Source organism: Hyalella azteca, unplaced genomic scaffold (assembly GCF_000764305.2).
Source record: "Hyalella azteca isolate HAZT.00-mixed unplaced genomic scaffold, Hazt_2.0.2 contig3460, whole genome shotgun sequence".
NCBI classification, from domain to species: domain Eukaryota; kingdom Metazoa; phylum Arthropoda; class Malacostraca; order Amphipoda; family Hyalellidae; genus Hyalella; species Hyalella azteca.
In genome coordinates this window covers 21,050-40,908 of record NW_025933709.1, presented here as the reverse complement: position 1 = coordinate 40,908, position 19,859 = coordinate 21,050, and the positions used below count along the sequence as shown (strand labels likewise).

The 19,859-nt window shown below is 37.2% G+C and overlaps 2 protein-coding genes across 2 annotated transcripts; one reads left to right on the top strand and one right to left on the bottom strand.

Moving 5' to 3' along the window:
• Nucleotides 1-1,632: 1,632 nt before the first annotated feature.
• Nucleotides 1,633-10,770, top strand: LOC108667055 (probable serine/threonine-protein kinase DDB_G0281745). Its single transcript, XM_018154036.2, has 12 exons — nucleotides 1,633-2,580; nucleotides 2,884-2,969; nucleotides 3,169-3,220; nucleotides 3,954-4,118; nucleotides 5,621-5,739; nucleotides 6,115-6,287; nucleotides 6,619-7,125; nucleotides 7,431-7,599; nucleotides 7,698-7,859; nucleotides 8,482-8,654; nucleotides 9,076-9,238; nucleotides 9,613-10,770. The coding sequence occupies exons 1-12, from the start codon at nucleotides 2,093-2,095 to the stop codon at nucleotides 9,777-9,779; spliced, it is 2,424 nt and encodes an 807-aa protein (XP_018009525.1). The 5' UTR covers nucleotides 1,633-2,092; the 3' UTR covers nucleotides 9,780-10,770.
• Nucleotides 9,062-19,144, bottom strand: LOC108667056 (tyrosine-protein kinase Btk29A). The gene is made up of 9 exons (XM_018154037.2): nucleotides 19,032-19,144; nucleotides 18,338-18,498; nucleotides 17,823-17,906; nucleotides 16,451-16,810; nucleotides 15,548-15,728; nucleotides 14,780-14,956; nucleotides 14,429-14,604; nucleotides 13,413-13,581; nucleotides 9,062-12,623 (listed from the first exon to the last, which is right to left on the bottom strand). The coding sequence occupies exons 1-9, from the start codon at nucleotides 19,132-19,134 to the stop codon at nucleotides 12,412-12,414; spliced, it is 1,623 nt and encodes a 540-aa protein (XP_018009526.1). The 5' UTR covers nucleotides 19,135-19,144; the 3' UTR covers nucleotides 9,062-12,411.
• Nucleotides 19,145-19,859: the final 715 nt, after the last annotated feature.

Below are 19,859 nucleotides of genomic sequence, written 5' to 3'. Positions count from 1 at the left end.
ATCATTGTCCAAAGAGATGAATGGAGATCAGATGATGCCTGGTTCTCTCAAAATCTCAATCGGATACTTTTTTTAGTTATAGAAACTAGAACTCACTGATTCAGTTCACCTCTGAATTGAATATTACATCATAATTCCTTGAATTCGTTGAAACATGATTCATTAGCTAATTGACGAACGCGATCATGAGAGTTTGTAACTTTCGGCGGGTTATCGATGGCCGACCGTCAGCCGTACAGCGGAAATTGATTCTTCTATCAGGAACTTCAGAGCGCGGCTGATCGGTTGTTTCGGTGGCATCACCCCTACATAAAATTATGATATTATTATTATAAAATTATAATTAAGAGTCTCTTTATTTCTCAGGACAGCTTGAAATTTCTAACAGGGGAATTTTTAACACTATGATAATTACTGAGGCCTATATCATTTGGATGCAACCAGATGAGTTTAAATTGGTGAACCGTTCTTAGTTGAGATAAAAGTAAAAGATGCAGAGAATTTTTTGAAACTAATTGTAGTTTGAAATATTTAATACGAAGTTTGGTTTTCATTAAATAAGAGGTACACAAATTGCAGAACATTAGCGTTGATGCTTGGCAAGCGTTGCCTTTTCCAGATTATTTATGGGTCAATTTATCCCCTGAAATGAAACCTTTGAAGTTACGAGATTTTTTCACCAGAGCAACCGAAACAAAGAAGCAACGCTCGATATGGCAACATCGACGCTATTTTCATTTGTCGCTGATTTTTTAAGACGCGTCCGAAATTGCGCTCATTTGGGTATCATCTATCTCGAGTGGTGCCGTCAACCTAGCGGCTTTCACCCCAAAGAAAGCGAGAAAAACATTCGTAGACCCGGCAATGGCAGTCATCAGTCGACTGTAATGGTCCTGGCAAGACTGTAATCGACGGTCATTGCCGGACAGTAGCCATTTCTTCGGACTGTCCTTCGTCTTATTCAATGATCCACATCAACGGAATGACGAAGTTGCGGAACCACGGAAGAAGTCCGACACATAGAAAGGGAAAATGTCGGATCGATGATCATAAATAGAAATAGTGGTTCAGACAAAAAAAGAATTTAATCAAGGTGTGTATCTCGTGGAGAGAGAAGAAAGGATTAATTAAAGAGATTAGATGGACTAGATAACAATAGATTAGATGATTGGCTCAGGCCTAATATTATAGGTAAATTTATAGGGGCAAATAGTATTCATTTAGGTACTACTATTACTATAAGAAGGAAACATATTGTTTCCTTCTTATTTTATACATGCACTAAAAATTCACTGATGCATCAAGAATTTTACAAATAAATATTTTAAACCAAAACTTATCAGGCATGACACCAATGTAAGTTCGTATGCAGAAACTATACTCGACCAGTTTCAGAATATAGGGCCATCACTTGTGCACTAGGGCCATCACTAGTGCCATCACCAGAGTTTTCGATTAGGAAAATTGCTATTAAGTTGATAACAGAAGTTGAATGCATTGCGGACCCTTACGTTACTGAACATCATGGTACAAAAGATATCTCCTAGGCTTTGCAAGATAAGGACAGGCACTCGTGATAAGAACTTCTCAGAACGCATTGCTCTCAAGGATACTCTGAACATACCACGTGCGGTTATCGTGCAGTGAATACCGTCCTCGAAACTGTTGAGTTGGTTACTCATGACGTCGTTTACGACTTAACAATACGGCAGTGACAACGCCGTGTACAGTTGAACACGTTGAACTGTGTACAGTTGAACAGGTTGAACAGAGTGCAGTTGAACGCGGTGAAATTTGATCGAAAGATTGCACTTTTTTTTAATAATCATGCGCTGGTCGTAATAAGTGTTGCAATATTCAGAGAGCAGGAAACAGAACTGTGAAATGAGATATTGAGAGTGAAAATCAGTAAAACCGGTCAGCAAAGAAATCCGTAATTTTCGTTGCAATGGATAATTTCTGAGGGAAAGTAAAGTACTGTGCATAAAACAGATTCAAATCAATTCCAGTGAAGAACATTATTGAGATAGATAAGTGTGAGTAGCATAGTTAAAGAACTGATCAACCTGCGAGTGACCAACTTTTTACTAATATGGGTTCTACGGAGCTGAAAGAAGACTGCAAAGCTCGAGCGGTCTTGTCCTGGATCAAGAAAAACGAGCAAGAGCTGAGCATTTCACTTGGGGACATCGTTAAAATTCATTCCATAAATCAGGACAAAAAGTGGGTTTTGTGTGAGACTAAGCATTGCGAAAGAGGTTACGTTCCTTACTCTCACTTGACACCTATACAGGATTATCGTCCAGAGTCTGTTGAGCGTCTCATATCAAATCAGGCAAACAAACAAGAAGGTTGGAATTCAGTGATTCAAAACCTTGTTGAACTGCAGAAACTTAACCTACATCGGACAGCTCCTCGTGCAGTCCAGCATCAAAGTCTTCAACAATGCCCAGCTCAAGCGAAACCCAATAATCCAGATGTGACAGCCCACAATACATCAACACAACAAAAAAGAATTTCTGCGATCCTGAGGAGGATATCTGAAGGGAATGAAAAAACTGATAGCACCACCACACGATGGTAAAAATTCTATACGGATTACTTTTAAATTTATTTCGGGTCAAATCAATTACGACGTTGATTTATGTTCATGTATATTTGACGCATGATGAATAAATTCTTGGTTAATTTTTTTGCTTGCTGAACCTTTTTCTCTTTTTCCGCGCTTAAAAAAATGTACTAGCAAGGTGGCGAGTTGAATTTATCAAAAGATCATTTATGTCATCCATTACATGATAGTCCTGAATTTATAATTCACACTGAGTTGAACTTGAGTTTATAATTCACAATATTTTTATATCACACAACTTATTTCTCTTACAGGTGCGCGCCTGCCAAAGACTCTAATCTGTACGAGTCTGGAGGGAGCGAAGCCTCGGGCAGTGATTCTGCCTTCAATTTTCTCGCAGGTGAGTCAATTTTTTTACCACGAATAATGCGGATTAATTTTAAGACTAAATATTAATTGATTGATACTTTCCACATATTTATATGGCAAATAACAGTAGATTCATTTGTCCAATTATTTGAGTACAATAAAAAAGGTAATAATTTTTCTCACTATTAAAAATGATTTTTATTTTCCTGTATATATTCTTTCTTCCTTAGAATATGAATCCGACGGCCCAATTGTGTGCTACAGGGTGATCGCCCCTCGGACGTGAGTACAAAAATATCAATGGATAACTAAGAAATTCAATGAATATTTATTGATGCTAAAAATTTAATATTCAAATTGGCCTGGCTCCCAAAGCTCCAAAGCTAAGATGAAAGGTACAAGTAATGTAGTGTTTAAATTATCTTCAAACAAACTAAAAATATAGACATTTTGCTTGTTTGGAGATTCAAATAGGAGGAATACGAATAATTATACCTATTGAGGAAAAATTATAAAATAAATGTTTCATAACTTTAGATAAAAATTAGCAAATTTCAGACATTAAAAGACATTAGCTTTTTACATTTATCACACATTCGGTCTTCAACTCCTGCATATCCTGGAGCAATAATATCAATTTAATTCTTGAGAAGATGAGGGGTAAAATATAAGAAGATGACCAGGAAATTCCTTGATTTAGTTGACTGAAGAGACTTGTGATGTTTTATTCGACGGTCACTCGTTGAAGTTTTTAAATGACAGCCACTCGTTGATATTTTAATCGACGGCCACTCGTTGATATTCTAATCGAAGGCCACTCGTTGATATTTCAACCGATGCTCACTCGTCGATACTTTAATCGACAGTCACTCGCTGATATTTCAATGGCCGGTCACTCATCGACTTTTTCATCGACAGTCACTCGCTGATATTTTAACCGACGGTCACTCGTTTATATTTTAATCGACTATCAATCACTGAAATTTTAATCGACGGTTGCTCGCACGTGGCCCAGGACGAGGAGCGAGCAGGAGCTGGACGTGCAGCCTGGCGAACTGGTTGTGGTGACGGACGACCCCGCGGCGCAGGTTCTGTGGGGGCAGCGCTGCGCCGATCCCACCACGCACGGTGCAGTGGCACGGTGTCTGCTGGCCGCTCCTACGGAACTTGAGAAACAGACGTGAGTGTTGAGTAGTGAAGTGGCACTGCAGCGCAGTGGCACTGCAGCGAACTGGCACTGCAGCGAATTGGCACTGCAGCGAAGTGGCACTGCAGCGAATTGGCACTGCAGCGAAGTGGCACTTCAGCGAAGTGGCACTGCAGCGAATTGGCACTGCAGCGAACTGGNAGTGCACTCAGAGATGTGTATAAGAGACAGTTTGAAAATATTGTGAAAGCGAACTTCCACTGGCGGTAAAGGAAGCACTGGTAGTGAACAAATGCAATTGAAAATATTGTCAAAGAATCAACGGTAGTTTACTGGTAGTGGTAGGGAATTGGTACTAGGAGTGAAGAAAGAAGTGACACTGGCAGTATATTGGTACTGGCAGAGACCTGGCTCCTGGAGTGAACTGGCCACCCCTAGGCTTTAAAATCATTCTATTGTCCATGCACTACTTCAAAACAAGACCATACATACTAGTAGTAAAGTGATCAGATACTTCCATGCAGGACAAATTTTAACTGTCAATTCTATATTTCCAGAACAATATTGAAATCGAATCCTCTGGGTAGAACCGCGTGTAGGTTTCGGGACACACAATCTTAAAATAAACATTCAATTGCGGTGCTGGAGAGTGCCGGTTATAATTTTTATTAAAGGAGCCCTTCAGGGCATGGCTATAAATCTAGCAAATAGATTGCAACGACATAATAACTCTCGAGAGAGTATAATTTAATAGTCGACAATAAAAAGAAATAAGGTAAGATGTTTCAAAAACATGTGTACCACATTTAAATATGTATAGTATTGTAGTATTGAACAGTATATAAATATTTGAAACTACGGGCAACTGTGGTTGTGGAGTTACTGAAATTGGCTTAGTTGCGGGCTTCATTCTCTTTAGTAAAATGGAATGAGATTTAAAATTATCACTGATGAAATGCATTCCTTATTCTCACGTTTAGATAAAAAATTTTTTTTTATCCGATTCAATTAAATTTCGTTCGATTAAAAAGAATCAGTGGAACAGTTATAATAATTACGAAGAGGTCCCTTAAAAGGGCCCGAAAAATTGCATTCAATAATGATAAGAGTTATGACATGAACATCATTCAGCAATGGCATGAACACCATTCAACAATGATATAGACATCATGAAACAATTATATGAAAATCATTCAGTAATGATATAAACATTATTCAACAATGATATCAGCATGATTCAGCAATACTGAACAGCATTAAACAATGATATGGGTGTCACTCAACAATTTTAGGAAGATCATTCAACAATGATATGAAGATCATTCAGTAATGATATGAACATCATTCAACAATGATACGAACATCATTCAACAATAGTGAACACCATTCAAAAATGATATAAATATCATTCAACAATGATATCAGAATGATTCAACATGGTATCAACATCATTCGACGATGATATCAAAATGATTAAACAATAATGGACCTCATTCAGCAATGATATTAGCATCATTCAACAATGATTCATTCAGTTGGGTGTGCGGCAACATGGGTCGTGAGGCGGCAGAGGCGCTACTGACCAAGCCGCCCGTCAGGCCCGGGACTTTCCTCGTCCGGTGGTCAGACACAAAATCCTGCTACGTCATATCCTGTGAGTCCTTGTCATCGTCACGTGTTTTAATAATAGTTTGCGGGATATTAATCAGTAATTTGGATGATAAATCTTGTTTGCAGCCTGGCTGTGAGTCTCAGTCAAGCGGTTGATAATAAAGCTACATGGTTGCAATGCGTACCACGAACTGTATTTAGGACCATAACATTAAGTAAATAATAGTTTTTGAGTAGAAGATATATTGCTGGAAATAGTAACAAATTATGCACTATTAGGGACACAATTAATGTAGTTTTGTCAATTTCAATCTACTATTCATTGCAGTCTTAACTATCAGCATTCCATAGCCTAACAATCACACCTATGCCAATCATAAACACTTGCTAACACCATCACTCGTGTCCTTCGTTTCAGACACCAGCCGCAGCAGCGAGCAGGGCGAAGCTGATGTCGAAGTAAGACACGTTGTATGCCACGCTGAGGGCGGCCGATATCGCTGCTGGGGCGAACTGTTTCCCGACATGATGACACTTATTAAGCACTACACCGAGAGTAGAGATCAGAAGCTAACGACTCCCTACGACAAAGTAAGCTTGCTGTGTTGTCATGATTTTGGGGCCTAAAATAAAGAAGGTAACGAATTTTTATGAGCGTACGAATATGTCAATACGGTGTGCATTTTTAAACGTACAGTATTAGCTGTGTCAGTGAAGTTGCTGTGACCAAAATTAAGCAAAGTCCATAGGAATAGGTAAGTTTCTTAACTCCACATTAATTATGAACTTATCTTGACAACATTCAGCTAAAATTTGACAAATGACAGACAAAGGGTTTTATTTTCCGGTCGATAAATTGGCTGGTGTCAGTGTGCCGACTGGTCTTACTAGTTTCAGATTAGTAGAAATGATTATTTTCCAGTATCTTCCCTGCTCGTTGTCTGGACCTACTTCAAAACCAGCACTGCAGCCACCGGCATCCGTAGGTCGGAGTGTTCCTTTTACGGCTTCCATTCAGCAGCTGAATTCAACCTCGGCGCACTCAAACCAAACGCAAGCAGGAGCACGTCCAGAAATAATTGCCGGAACAACACCAGGCGTCAATCGTGATAACTCTACAAACAAACCTGTCAGGAATCCAAATTCCATAAAAAGGCCGGTAGATAAACCTCCTCCTTGTCCTCCGAGAGAGAATTCCTTCTTTGGGGTTGCGCCTACTTCACCCCAGACAAATTCCAAACCCCAACCTCCATCGAAGCCCCCACTCACCTCTTCATTGGCTCCAAAGCCTCAGCCTCGAACCTCACTGACGTACAGCGCAGCATCTGCAAATTTCACACATCCTTGGGGATCCGGTCAAGCTGGTGGCAATAAGCCAATTTTTGCTAACCGACCTCTTCCAAAGCCTCCTTCCGATCCGGCAGTTGAGGTACCAAAGTAAAATATAGCTTGATTCTGATACTATTGGTATGTTAAGGTATTTATGCCCGAACAGTAATTCAAGAACCATATGGCTCGTATTTCACTTCAATTGTAGGCTTGTCTCTCAGAAATGATTGCTAGTAAAGCGCTCCTATCTTTCACAATTTCTCTATATACAAAAAGTTCAAGCCATTTTTGTGTCAACTACACTAATGAAATTACCTTTCATTTTCATTCGATATTTTTATTGATGAACGTGTTGGTTCTGATACAAAATTTCACTTGAGTCAATATTGGGCTTATCATTTTCAGGCGACTGATCCTAGCCTAGCGCCTAGCCTTGGCAAAGATAAAGACTGGCTGATAGAGTCAAAGGCGGTGTCACGTCTGGAGAAAATTGGCGCCGGTCATTACGGGGAAGTGTGGATGGCTAAAATGAAGAAAACCAATAAAATTGTTGCTCTCAAAACCTTCAACAGAGGTACGTCTATTATATCACCGACCGCGCAAATGTAACAGAAAATACAATTTCTTTCTTTATCTGACGCTACTCAATTCTTGCGCATTGCTGTTTTACAGATCGGATGCGAGAGGACTGCATCGTCAAGGAGGTGAAATCCATGATGACTTTACGACATCCAAATTTAGTGGAATTTCAGGGATATTGTGCAGACCCTGATGACTTCTTCATGTTGTTAGAGTTCCACAGCCGCGGCAGTGTACTTGATTACCTCAGGAAAGGTACATTTTAATTTATTATTGTTAATATTTTTTATATTAATAATTCAGCAGAATATTTTTTAATACTAATTGTTGTACGTTGTAGCGTCTTGTGATTAGTTCTTATACTTTTTTAAGGACAGATTCTGCCCTGTTAGGGAATATGATTATATTTCAATATGAGTAATAATCTTAATTATTTTAATATGCCGTAACTTATGTTAGTTACATATTTTTTTCAAATAATCATTATTGTCAGAAGGGAATATACTTTCTTCGTTCCTCAAAGTACTTGAGTTCCGATCTTGTACTATGTCACCATCACCATTTTTTTCGTGATAAGTTAAATTTTCAACAACGCGTGAACCGTGCATCAGCGCTATTGGTTTAAAAAAATCGAACAATAGATTATTCATACAGAATAAAATTATGCTGGAACAACGTGGTAAATAATGTATATGAGTTTAAAAATCATTCCTCGCTCTACCATCGAGCTTACTTACAGAACTTCAGAAAAACATCCCAAAAGCTGCTAGAAAAAAACAGGAAAAGAGTGAAAAATAAGAAGTGTTTGGTGTTTATTCGAAATAATAATGAACGTTTATATGGACATAACTATTAACTTTATTATTTAAATTTCCAGGAATGACCCTGAACGTTAATGAAAAAGAGTCGATCATGCTGGGCGTGCTGGCAGGCATGCAATATTTGCAAGAAGAAGGCTTCGTGCATCGCGACTTGGCCGCCAGAAACGTCCTCTTGACTGACAGAAACAAGCCAAAAATTGCAGATTTCGGCCTTGCACAAATGATCAAGGTTTGTTGGTGCGGGTCTGAGAAATATTTAGAGTCACTCGATGATCGTTCGGAAATAAAATGTTGCTTTCTGGGGAAATTGAAAATTTTTTACATGCGTATTTTAAATGCGTTCAACTAGCGGGGAACATCAGATTTTTGAAGGGCTTTAATAATTCATTCATTTGAAGATACGCAGTCGAATATATATAAGATATCTGAATGGAAGTTAAATTTAATTCTAGTTTGGTATCATCTGTTTATCGCATTAGCGAACAAATGCGTCGCTGATTTTCAAACATTTCCATAAAATTCTTATTCTCAATTCATCGAATAACGTTTCCAATTTTCAAATATCCATAAAACATGTATTATAAATGAAAATATATGCGCTATTTCTACGATGAATTTATAATTATTATTGAAAATTAACGAAAACACAGGCAGATGGCAAAGCTCAAAACGACAACCAAAAAACCCCCTGGAAATGGACCGCGCCGGAGGCCATCTGTGGACGCAATCTCTGGACTGACAAGTGCGACGTCTGGAGCTTCGGCGTCTTTTGCTGGGAACTCTACAGCAACTGCCAGACTCAGCCTTATCCAGGTTAGAATCAACAAAAATATACAGAACTAATCGCCTGTGCATACGAAGAATAATTGATTATTAATTGGTTAAACTAATTTTCAAAGCCAATCTTGCATTGTTTAGCAAGACCAAAGTAGTCAAATACAAATTTTCAATTTTAAGTTTAGGTTCCTGGACACGGCATTACGCACAAAAATGGCAAGATTTCATTTCAAGAAGGCATCGAATCCGATTTTTACACGGATTATAATCCATTGCACGAGAATGGAACCAAAGTTAGTTGAATAGTTGGACTTGATAGGTCAATTGGCTGTCATTCATATTCAATTCTCATTTAGATTGCACCCTTATTCATGCCATTTGAACTTTCCCTCATTTTGATTTTTTCCCAGAAATCCGTACGAGCTCGAGCTTGCTGAATCACCTGGAGGCAGGGTTCAGACTGAGTCGGCCGCTCGAGTGCAGCGAGGCAACATACAGAGTCATGCAGGAATGTTGGCAGTTCGATCATAATCGACGAGTTTCCTTTGCTGGTCTCTGGAAGTTTTTCCAGAATTGAAACTAAGAATTATGCGATAACATCATCTGTGATTGCAAACAACTGCAATGACACTTGATTTGCACCTGCAATACACTGTGATAACAGTTGAGTTACGCCTGCAAATAAAGGCATTGCTATAATAAAGGATTTGCACCGCAATGCGCTGTTATAAAATCCTATGTTGATTCACTATTTATAATTTTGTATTAGCTAACAATTAAAGATTATAATCATATACAGAAATATACTTCTACATGTCCAGTCAAGTTTAAAAGGGTATTATCGATTATTATTGATGATTCTTTCGCATATTCATATGAAAGAAGCTCGAAGTCACCCTTAAAATATCATTTTGTTATATTTGTGTAATCGCATCATTTGGTTTATTGTGAGGACAATCGCTAGACAATGCGCAGTTATCGTAGTCGTGAAATATGCAAATAGAAAAAAAGTTAATAGATAAGCATCGACTGCCACGGTTTGTCATGGGTAGCGGGAACAGTAAATGTTTTGCTGATCAGTTGAAGCTAAAATTGTAAGTTTTTGAAGGCAATTATTTCAACCGAATATCATTTTCTTAGCATGTTTACTTACAAATTAACTCAATTTTTACAAACATTTACTTGTATTTTTGTAATATTTTTTATGTCTGTTTCTGCACGATGAAAATAAAGCATCGCGTCAACGCAGGACGATCGTCGTTTATTCATGTAACCCTCGTTTAAAAATGTACTAGAAATAGCATTAAATTTTAAAAGGTTTGATCTTCTGATGACCATTTATGCAAGATCAGACATCAATATAATATTGAAAAAGAATTAATCGACAAATATTGTAATTCCCACTTTCATCTCTGATGACCAATGCTGAAAATGTGCTACAAAATATCTATTATTTCAACACTATTTGCATTTTTATTAGATTTCGCTTTCGAACAAGGCGGATTCCTGCAGTCTCTTACCAAGTACTTTAATTAATGTTTTCTGAAAGAATATCCCTTTAAAATAAATGTAGAGAACTTTTTTATCATAAATATTTGTTTTATCCAAAACTTAGCTTTGATAATCAGAAATAAAGTGTATTTGCGAGTAAATAAACGATGTTTTTGGACCAAGATAATTTCATTCATGCTTTTTATTTAATTTTAAAATTAAGCTCTCCTAATTGATTCATGTTACATATTATATACCTTACATATATTCAGTAATAACTGTAAAATTTTCATTATGACATTTACGAATGAATTGTGTAATCATACATAACATAAGAATGCTGTGAATAAACAAACATCATTATGGGAAGATTCGTAACAATTACTTTCGTTGACATTAAATGAATCAGGCTGATACACTCAAAGAAATAAGTTAGACTTTGTCCAAATAGAGATGCACTTTTCGCCCTAATGTTGGTTATCCCGTCCGAGTTTGCCTGGCAAAGGGTCGTATCGTTGCTACCTGCAGAAAGTAGGTCACTACTTGGACGATATAACCCATTCATTTCTCTGAGTGTAAGACTAATCTGAGATGAAATACCTAACCAACATTCAGTCATAACTCACGGTGAAAGCCAGTTCCAACACTCATGGCTAAAGAGAAAGCCAGTTCATCCACTCATGGCTGAAGAGAAAGCCAGTTCCACCACTCATTGCTAAAAAGAAAGCCAGTTCCACCACTCATGGCTAAAGAGAAAGCCAGTTCATCCACTCATGGCTAAAGAGAAAGCCAGTTCCACCACTCATGGCTAAAGAGAAAGCCAGTTCATCCACTCATGGCTGAAGCGAAAGCCAGTTCAGCCCTCATGGCAGACGAGGCAGTCAGTTCAGCCATGAGCTCTGGACGTTTGCCAGCCACCGGAAATCTGATGGAAATCACAAAGGTCGAAATGCGGACGAAGAAGACCATCATACTCCTACACTTGTGCTCCAACCCTTGTGGGCCACTCATCATTCTCCGACACTGATGCTTCGACCCTTGCTTCCCAACCATCGTTCTACAGCCCTTAAACATTCTATTCCTTTTGCCACAATATTTTTGATCTTGCCTTCACGCTTCAATCCACCTACTACACGTAGGCATTCAGCATTCAGCCCTTTCCTTTACGTTCTTACCCTTTCAGGTCTCAAGCTGCAACCCGCTTGTTCTAAGCTGTCGTAATATTTCGGGTTAATTTTACGTAAGAATGCATCAGGTAATTTGTGATTGAATTTGAGTTTCAGTGTTTACTTGGTTTCAGATGTTCATAGTAATTTTCTGGGTCATGTTGTTATTTTCCTTGGGCTGAAAGGTAATCACATCTGAGGTGCGAGAAATAATGACGATGAACATTGGTAAACTAGTATACCCTGAAATCTGAATTCAATTAACCTGACGATAGAATAATTAACTAATGACGTCTTTCCTTAAATGCAACGCAACCAATATAATGTGAAAGACGGCATTACGTGGGAAAAATTTACATTATCAAACCATTTTGACTTATTGTTTAATGATCTCAGGTATCGCATTTTCTAAGCGGACCTTCGTTCCCCAAAAGGCTTCAGTTGTCAAATTGGAATCACTTTAACAATTTTCTAAATTGATTCCCTAAACGGAAAATCTATAACTTACTACTATGCCTTAGATAGAAACGCAAATTATAGGCTTTAGATTTCTTAGATTTGGACGTCTGTAATATTATTCTGTATTGTTGCTTTTGGCGCTCCCTGCTGCTGCATTTGCTCATGTAGGTCTTTGAAGGAAGGTCGTTCGCTGGGATCGTACGTCCAGCAGCTGAGGATGAGGGCGGTGAGGTGGCAGGACGAGGGCAAGGTAAGTCTGCCGCCCTTCAGGAGATACCGGCTCAGGTGGAGCGAGCTCACTATCTCTGCACCAAAAGATTGCATATTATGGTCTCTGCAGGCAACGATTGTATCACATATTGAGGTTACAAGGAATTTAATAGCAAAGAAAATATCCAAAAAGTTCATCATTTCTTATAAGAGGAAACGTTTCAGAGTCCATCTCCATCGTCAGTTCAATACCTAGAACACAGGTACAAACAATTAGTAAGCTAAAATTCACTTTGGAACAATTCAGATGAATTGAAGTGAATTAAGTGATCTCAATACTTATATTGAGGTTCAATTGAATGAAATTATGGTTAATTTACTTGGTGTTTTATTTCTTTTATATTTTTGACGAATTTTTAATCTATGTAAACTAACAATATTTACTCAAGGCATTTTTACTACCAGCGCACTGTAATGTTACTCAAGGCATTTTTACTACCAGCGCACTGTAATGTTATTCAAGGCATTTTCACAACCAGCGCACTGCAATTTTACTCTATATATTTTTACTACCAACGAACTGCAATTTTACTCAAGGTATTTTTACTACCAGCGCAGTGCAATTTTACTCAATCTATTTTTACTCACAGTGCACTGCAATTTTACTAAATATATTTTTACTACCAGCGCAGTGCAATTTTACTCAGTATATTTTTACTACCAGCGCACTGCAATTTTACTAAATATATTTTTACTGCCTGCGCAGTGCAATTTTACTCAAGATATTTTTTACCTCGAGTGCACTGCAATGTTACCCAAGTACTCAAGACAGTTTTACTACCCGCGCGCTGAAATTGAGCACCTGCACTGTACGAGGTTCTCACCAGGCGCGTAGGGGTTACTCGTACAGTCGGTGTACAGTTCCCAGCAAAAGACTCCGTACGACCACACGTCGCTCTTCGAGCTCCACTTGTCTTTGCCACGCAGAGCTTCAGGCGCTGTCCACATCCACGGAGTGCCCATCGTGTCTTTCTTCTTCTTATCCGGTTGTTTCTGTTTTTAATAAATTTGTCTCGAGTCATCAAAAATATTTTAATTGACATAAAGATAATTTTATTATTCACGTTGTTGATTTCCTAATGCTGAACCGTTTGTAGAAATTCATCAATGAAAAATATGTTAGATTGGCCCTCCAGGTAAGGAAAGTAAATGGAGATAAAGAATGTTATAATTATTCAAGCATTAATTGACGGGACAAATATATCATTATTTCGTTGAATTTTATTCAAATCACATTGCATATTTTCATGAATATTTCTACAAATAAACTACAGCTTATGTGTTCATTTATAGTAGAAGTGATGACGTTCTCGACTTTCCGAAAATTACATTGGAACATAATCATTCATTTTTGACATGGCAAATCTCCTTTCATACTACTCTTTCCACAACTTTATATATGAAATAATTTTATTCATGATCTGGTATTCATATTTTAACTATATTGCAACGCGCGGTCAATTTCAGGTCTTACCGGGTCTACCAGCGGCGCCAGACCGAAGTCAGTGTCAGGTCTTACCGGGTCTACTAGCAGCGCCAGACCGAAGTCAGTGTCAGGTTTTACCGGGTCTACCAGCAGCGCCAAACCGAAGTCAGTGTCAGGTCTTACCGGGTCTACCAGCAGCGCCAGACCGAAGTCAGCGTCAGGTCTTACCGGGTCTACTAGCAGCGCCAGACCGAAGTCAGTGTCAGGTTTTACCGGGTCTACCAGCAGCGCCAGACCGAAGTCAGTGTCAGGTCTTACCGGGTCTACCAGCAGCGTCAGACCGAAGTCAGTGTCAGGTCTTACCTCTTACCGGGTCTACCAGCAGCGCCAGACCGAAGTCAGCGTAGGTCTTACCGGGTCTACCAGCAGCGCCAGACCGAAGTCTGCCACTCGGGGCGTGAGGTCGTCGGTGAGCAACACATTACGCGCGGCCAGGTCTCGGTGAATGCAGTTTTCCTCGGACAAATATTTCATGCCCTTCAACACGCCGCACGCAATTTGGTACTTTTGTCCCTCGGACAAAGGATTTTCTGTAAAAGATGTTCAAATTTAACTTGATATCCAGAAAAAATAGTAATTTTCTAAATAAATAGTAAATAGTAATCCGGAAAAAATAGTAATTTTCCACTAATAGTAGAAAAAGTTATTAACGATTTCACTTAAAATAAAAAAATTCAATAAAATATGAATGCCTGAAAGTCTCACTTTTTCCCTCTCTCGCGTCCTTCATGTAATCCATGAGGCTGCCGTTGACGAGGTAGTCAATGAGGATGAAGCTTTCGTAAGGATCGCTGCAAACACCGTACGTCTTCACTAAATTCGGGTGTCTGAACGACATCATCGTCGTCACTTCCTTCTCGAACTCCTCAAGCGCCATTTTAGCTACAATTGCGCAAAAAATACTTAAGTTCTAATAACAATGATAATTATTTCATAAAAGTATTTCTGTTATTACATGTTTTTTTTCAAGCGGTTATAATTCATAAGATCTCGTTGCAATAAACTGAAGAAAATTCGTTGGCTTTCTCTGGTATTAAACTAATTTTTTAGTTAATAGAAGCTGTTTGTAGCGCTGTTCAAACAGTAATAACATCTTAGCATAAATTTTTTGTTCAATCTTCGCAAATTTTATTGCAAAACAACATAACTTCGTTTTTTTTTTCATAGAAAAATCAGATAACAGAGCGTCCTAAAATTTGTAGCGGCTATCGATAGATCCTATGGCTAGACTAGAATTTGTAGTAAAATAATGAGTCAATTTGAATGTGATGTTTAGGTTGACTGTTAATCGACAGCCAGGAAAAATTACACTGATCCTGCTGTCTTGAAAATTAGGGTTATTTTTGAGACCTGCCAATCAACTATCTCCACAATCACTGCAGTAAATTACATAAATCCCTGGCGTTAATCACAAAAATCAGTGTCGTAAATAAAACAAATCACAAATAACTTTTTATCTGTTTGAGATTTTACCTGGCTTCATGGTCTTCATGGCAAACACTTTCCCTGATCTCCGCAAGACAACTTTCCAGACCTCGCCATAGTTGCCTGCACCTAGCCTTTGCTCCTTGGTCACATCGCCTGGGTTCAGGTACCAGTCGCTCTTGTCAACCTGCTCTTCCTCCTCCTGCTGCTTCGGGTCCGAGGGGGTACTCTGTTAAATGCAATGATGTGCTAATCAACCATACACTTGCCATTGAATCAAACGTTATTTGGCTGAATTAAAGTTGAAGAAAAATTAATGTTGATAACGTTGATTCAACATTGTTTCATTGTCAGATGCCTGGTGGGAAAGTCATATGTACAGGGTGCAAGGCCTTAATGAATGCGGTAACTCATGTCACTTATGTTTCCGAACGTAGGAAGAAGTGTGTTTTCGGAATGATGACCTGAAGTTATGAATTGGTTTTAATTAATGAGGAGGTAACTTATTTTGCTTATGCTTCTCACGCAAAAATAAAAACAAAATGACATAATAAGTTCGTAAGTATGACATCAATGCCAATTAAACAAGGGCTAAATAACCAAGTGAAAAATAATGTAAGATATGAGAGTATCAATAAATCTCCTTGATAAGCAATTTATCAGACTGGTTGATCTGAATGACCATATTCATTAACATGAAATTTGAATTGCACTCTTATAATTTGTTATAGTATCATGTGGTAGAGAAAAAATTCTAGTAGCATTTTATGCCTGAGATCTCTGCCTATGTACTTTATCGATACTTAACTTCGCTTCTATCGAATTTTGTTTTTCACTTATATAACTAGCAGTCATAAAAAGTACCCTAAATTTTTTAAATAATCAACTTAGACCCTTTCAAATACTTTTTCTCTATTGATTATGAATTATTTGATATAAATGCTGAATTACCTGTCCCGTGGTTGCCGTATTTCCACTCGTAGCAGCAATGTTGTCATTGCTCTCAGGCAGGGTAACTCCGATGGTTTCTTCCTGTTTTGGTGCATTTATTGATCTAGTATCTGTGATAATTTCACCAGAGTTCTGCAATTCGTTGAATTGAACGATTCTAGTCGAAACAATGCTAGAACTCCTGCCTAAAGCTCCCGAAGAATTTTTTCTTACGTCTGTGGTTTTTGGATCCTGTGATGTTATCTGTCTTTTTCTATTAAGTTCGACAATAAGACTTGATACGACAGGTGCTTCTTCACTGCTTGCAACTTCAACAGATGACGCCGTTTCACTGGAATTTGACATCGTCTGGCCGTAATCCTGGGATGAACACGTCGATAATCGTTACTTTGTTACACTCGAAGGAGTCACATCAAAATATTATGAAAGATATACCAACAATAATTTATAAATTTGGTGAGATGCTGGATATGAATAAATATTTTGTCACTAAACGGATGAAATCGAAACCAAGCATCAACGGGGAATGGAATTGATCTTAAACCCCAATGTTTACATAAACGTATACTGTAAACAAAAATTAATGATTAATGAAATGTAACCTACTATTAAGGCTTTGTTTGTCAACTAGCTATGTACGTAGCCATATATGAATTAGCCGGTGGAACATAAAAAAAAAGATTGTGCGCATTACGTGCGTGACATGGCGCTAGTTTACTCACGATTTAAGTCCTCACTTATATTTGTGGTATTCGGGGAATTTTTAATTAATAAAATAAATAAAGTAATATGATAATTTCTGTCAAATTATGTAAAAATTTGATCCGCAACTTGAGCACTGATTAAACATGTTTATTTTACTAGAAAAAATAAGCAAGCAACAAACCAAAATTTTAAATGGCCCCTGAAAATGCTGAACTTATATAAGCGCACACACATTAAATTATTAATTTAATTTATTAAAGTTTCTACTTAATTTTAATAATTTTATATTCTAATTTTTCTAGTAAAGTCGATAACAGCTCTAAAGAACATCCTGTTGACAAATTTTTGCGAGGATTTTAAACAAGTTGCCAAATTCAAAGACCGTTACTCTTATTGCTAAATCTTGCCAAATTTAAAACATTATTTTTTGTTACGACATACATAAATAATCAGTATTTTATAATCATTAGATTTATTATCACATTCAACATTATATAATTATGTATGGTTATATTTGTTCAAATAATCACGCTGTTATTTTTTTTATCAAATATCACTTTGACTAAAATGACGTTGAATATAATGATATGATATAAATAACATAGATAATATATAATGTTATACTTATAATATATTAATAAATACTGTGAACCGCGCCAGCTCTTACCGAGTAGGCGGAAGCTTCATAGTCGGCTTCGGTGTCCGCTGTGTTGGAACCCACGCTGGAGTTGGGTGAGACTTGCTGTGTGTGCTGAGTTGAAAAGAGTTTAAAACTTATAAGTTTTTATCCGTTTACGCTCAAGATATAAGAAATAGTTCACGAAACTTGAATTTGGTCACGAATGAAATAAATAGTGTCAAGCATCGTAAAAGTGTTATTCATATAATGACAACAATTGCAGTAAACAAAACATTCCTAATAAAATTATAAAATTTTCTATGTATATCCTTGACACAATCATGTTGGAGTCATCAATGGAGTATGAGAGTGAAATTTTTGATGGTATAAATGTATTTGTTGATGTTATGTTGCGGCTCTCTCTATTCTCGCATCACAAGTTGAAATATTATCAAAAGATTTTTGTCCGTTATTACCCTTTTTACGTATTACTTTTTTAATTAACCTAAATTTTCTATATTATAAATCTTGTCAAGTAATAAAAGTCAGCGTCCATATCTTACAGTTTCGTAGAATTTGTCGAAAAGAATCCATTTGTTAGCACTGGAACTGTGCTGCACCAGTTCAGCCATGCTGCTGAATCTCATGTCGGGTTTGGTCCAGTAGCTGTCGCCATGTTTGAATATTTTGCGATGACCGAAGCTATTACCTTCCAGTTTTTTGTCTGTGTATGAATGAAATTACAATTATACTTATTTGAATACCTTTGACAGTAAACTAATTAAGATTGATCGGTTACGGAAGCAATAATATCAATTTGAATAGTGAATACATTTGATCGTAACTGATAAATATTCATCTTATCTATCAGTGGATTGAGGCATTAATCATAATACACTAGCTTCACATTAAACGAGACCAAAAAATAATCTACCAAGAGAGTGGAGCAGAAGAGAATTCAAATTAAGGGAAAAAATTGGGGTTAGAATAAGTTTGCTACTAATATCCACAAAACCTAATCACATTGCCTTCAAAAAAGCTATAAAATTTGCTGTAGCTAACAAGATTCAAAGAAAAACAAAGGTATCACTGCAAATCGACTTTTCGTCGATGTCAAAACGATTTGTATACGGGAAAATGTTGAATAAACTGTGCTGTATCGTTGAAGATTTGATGAGTGGTTAAACTACATACAAAATTCTGATGCATAATAATTAAGAAGGATGAAATAAGGTTAAAAGTTGATAATTTCCTCACACGAGATGACAAAATCAGTCTCCTTAACAGACTTGCGAACGAGGTGAGTCATGGGAGGCACTTCTGCTGGCCTCAGGAGGGCCTCGGTGGCCTCTCGGTCCATAGGTCCCACGTACCAGCTGTGTCAACGTCAATTATATTCATAAAATGTACATATATTATTAATATTTAATCGCAAAAGGTAATTATAATTTTAGTGATAGTTTGCATTAGCCAAATGCAAAATCCTTTTTGTTACAATACAAACAAGATTAATATTTCTATAAAGTGTCAATTTTAACCATAGATTCATGTCACTTCAGATTGATCTTTTCAATGTTAATCCTCACTAATGTTGTAAATTTAACCAATTGGTTTCTAATAAGTGTATTTGAAGTGAGTTCTGATTGAATGGTCAACCTGTCTCTTATACACATCNCAAATTGGATTCTTTCCATTTAATTGGAGTCACTTAGTTGCTATATTTGTCTGTCAAGTATGATTGCCGAGCACGATGTTTGCTCTCTTAAGCTACAAATTTTAAAACTAAGCGCGGATATTTTTGTTTTCAACACGAATGAATCCCATAGCTACGCAGTAACCATTTTTACCGCGAAATGACATGTTTCATTATTCATTGATGAATAAATATTTAGTACAACATGAGCAATTCAAGTTTTCGTGTAAAATCATAAATTAATGTGCTTTCTACTTGACTGTTTCTTCAATTCGAAAAGAAAATTTACACTGGATCTGTTCAAATATCAATTTTACGGTAGAAATTCTCAAATTTTGAGACGCTTGTTCTTCTTCATTATGCTTGTATTCATCTCAATTTAATTATCTTTC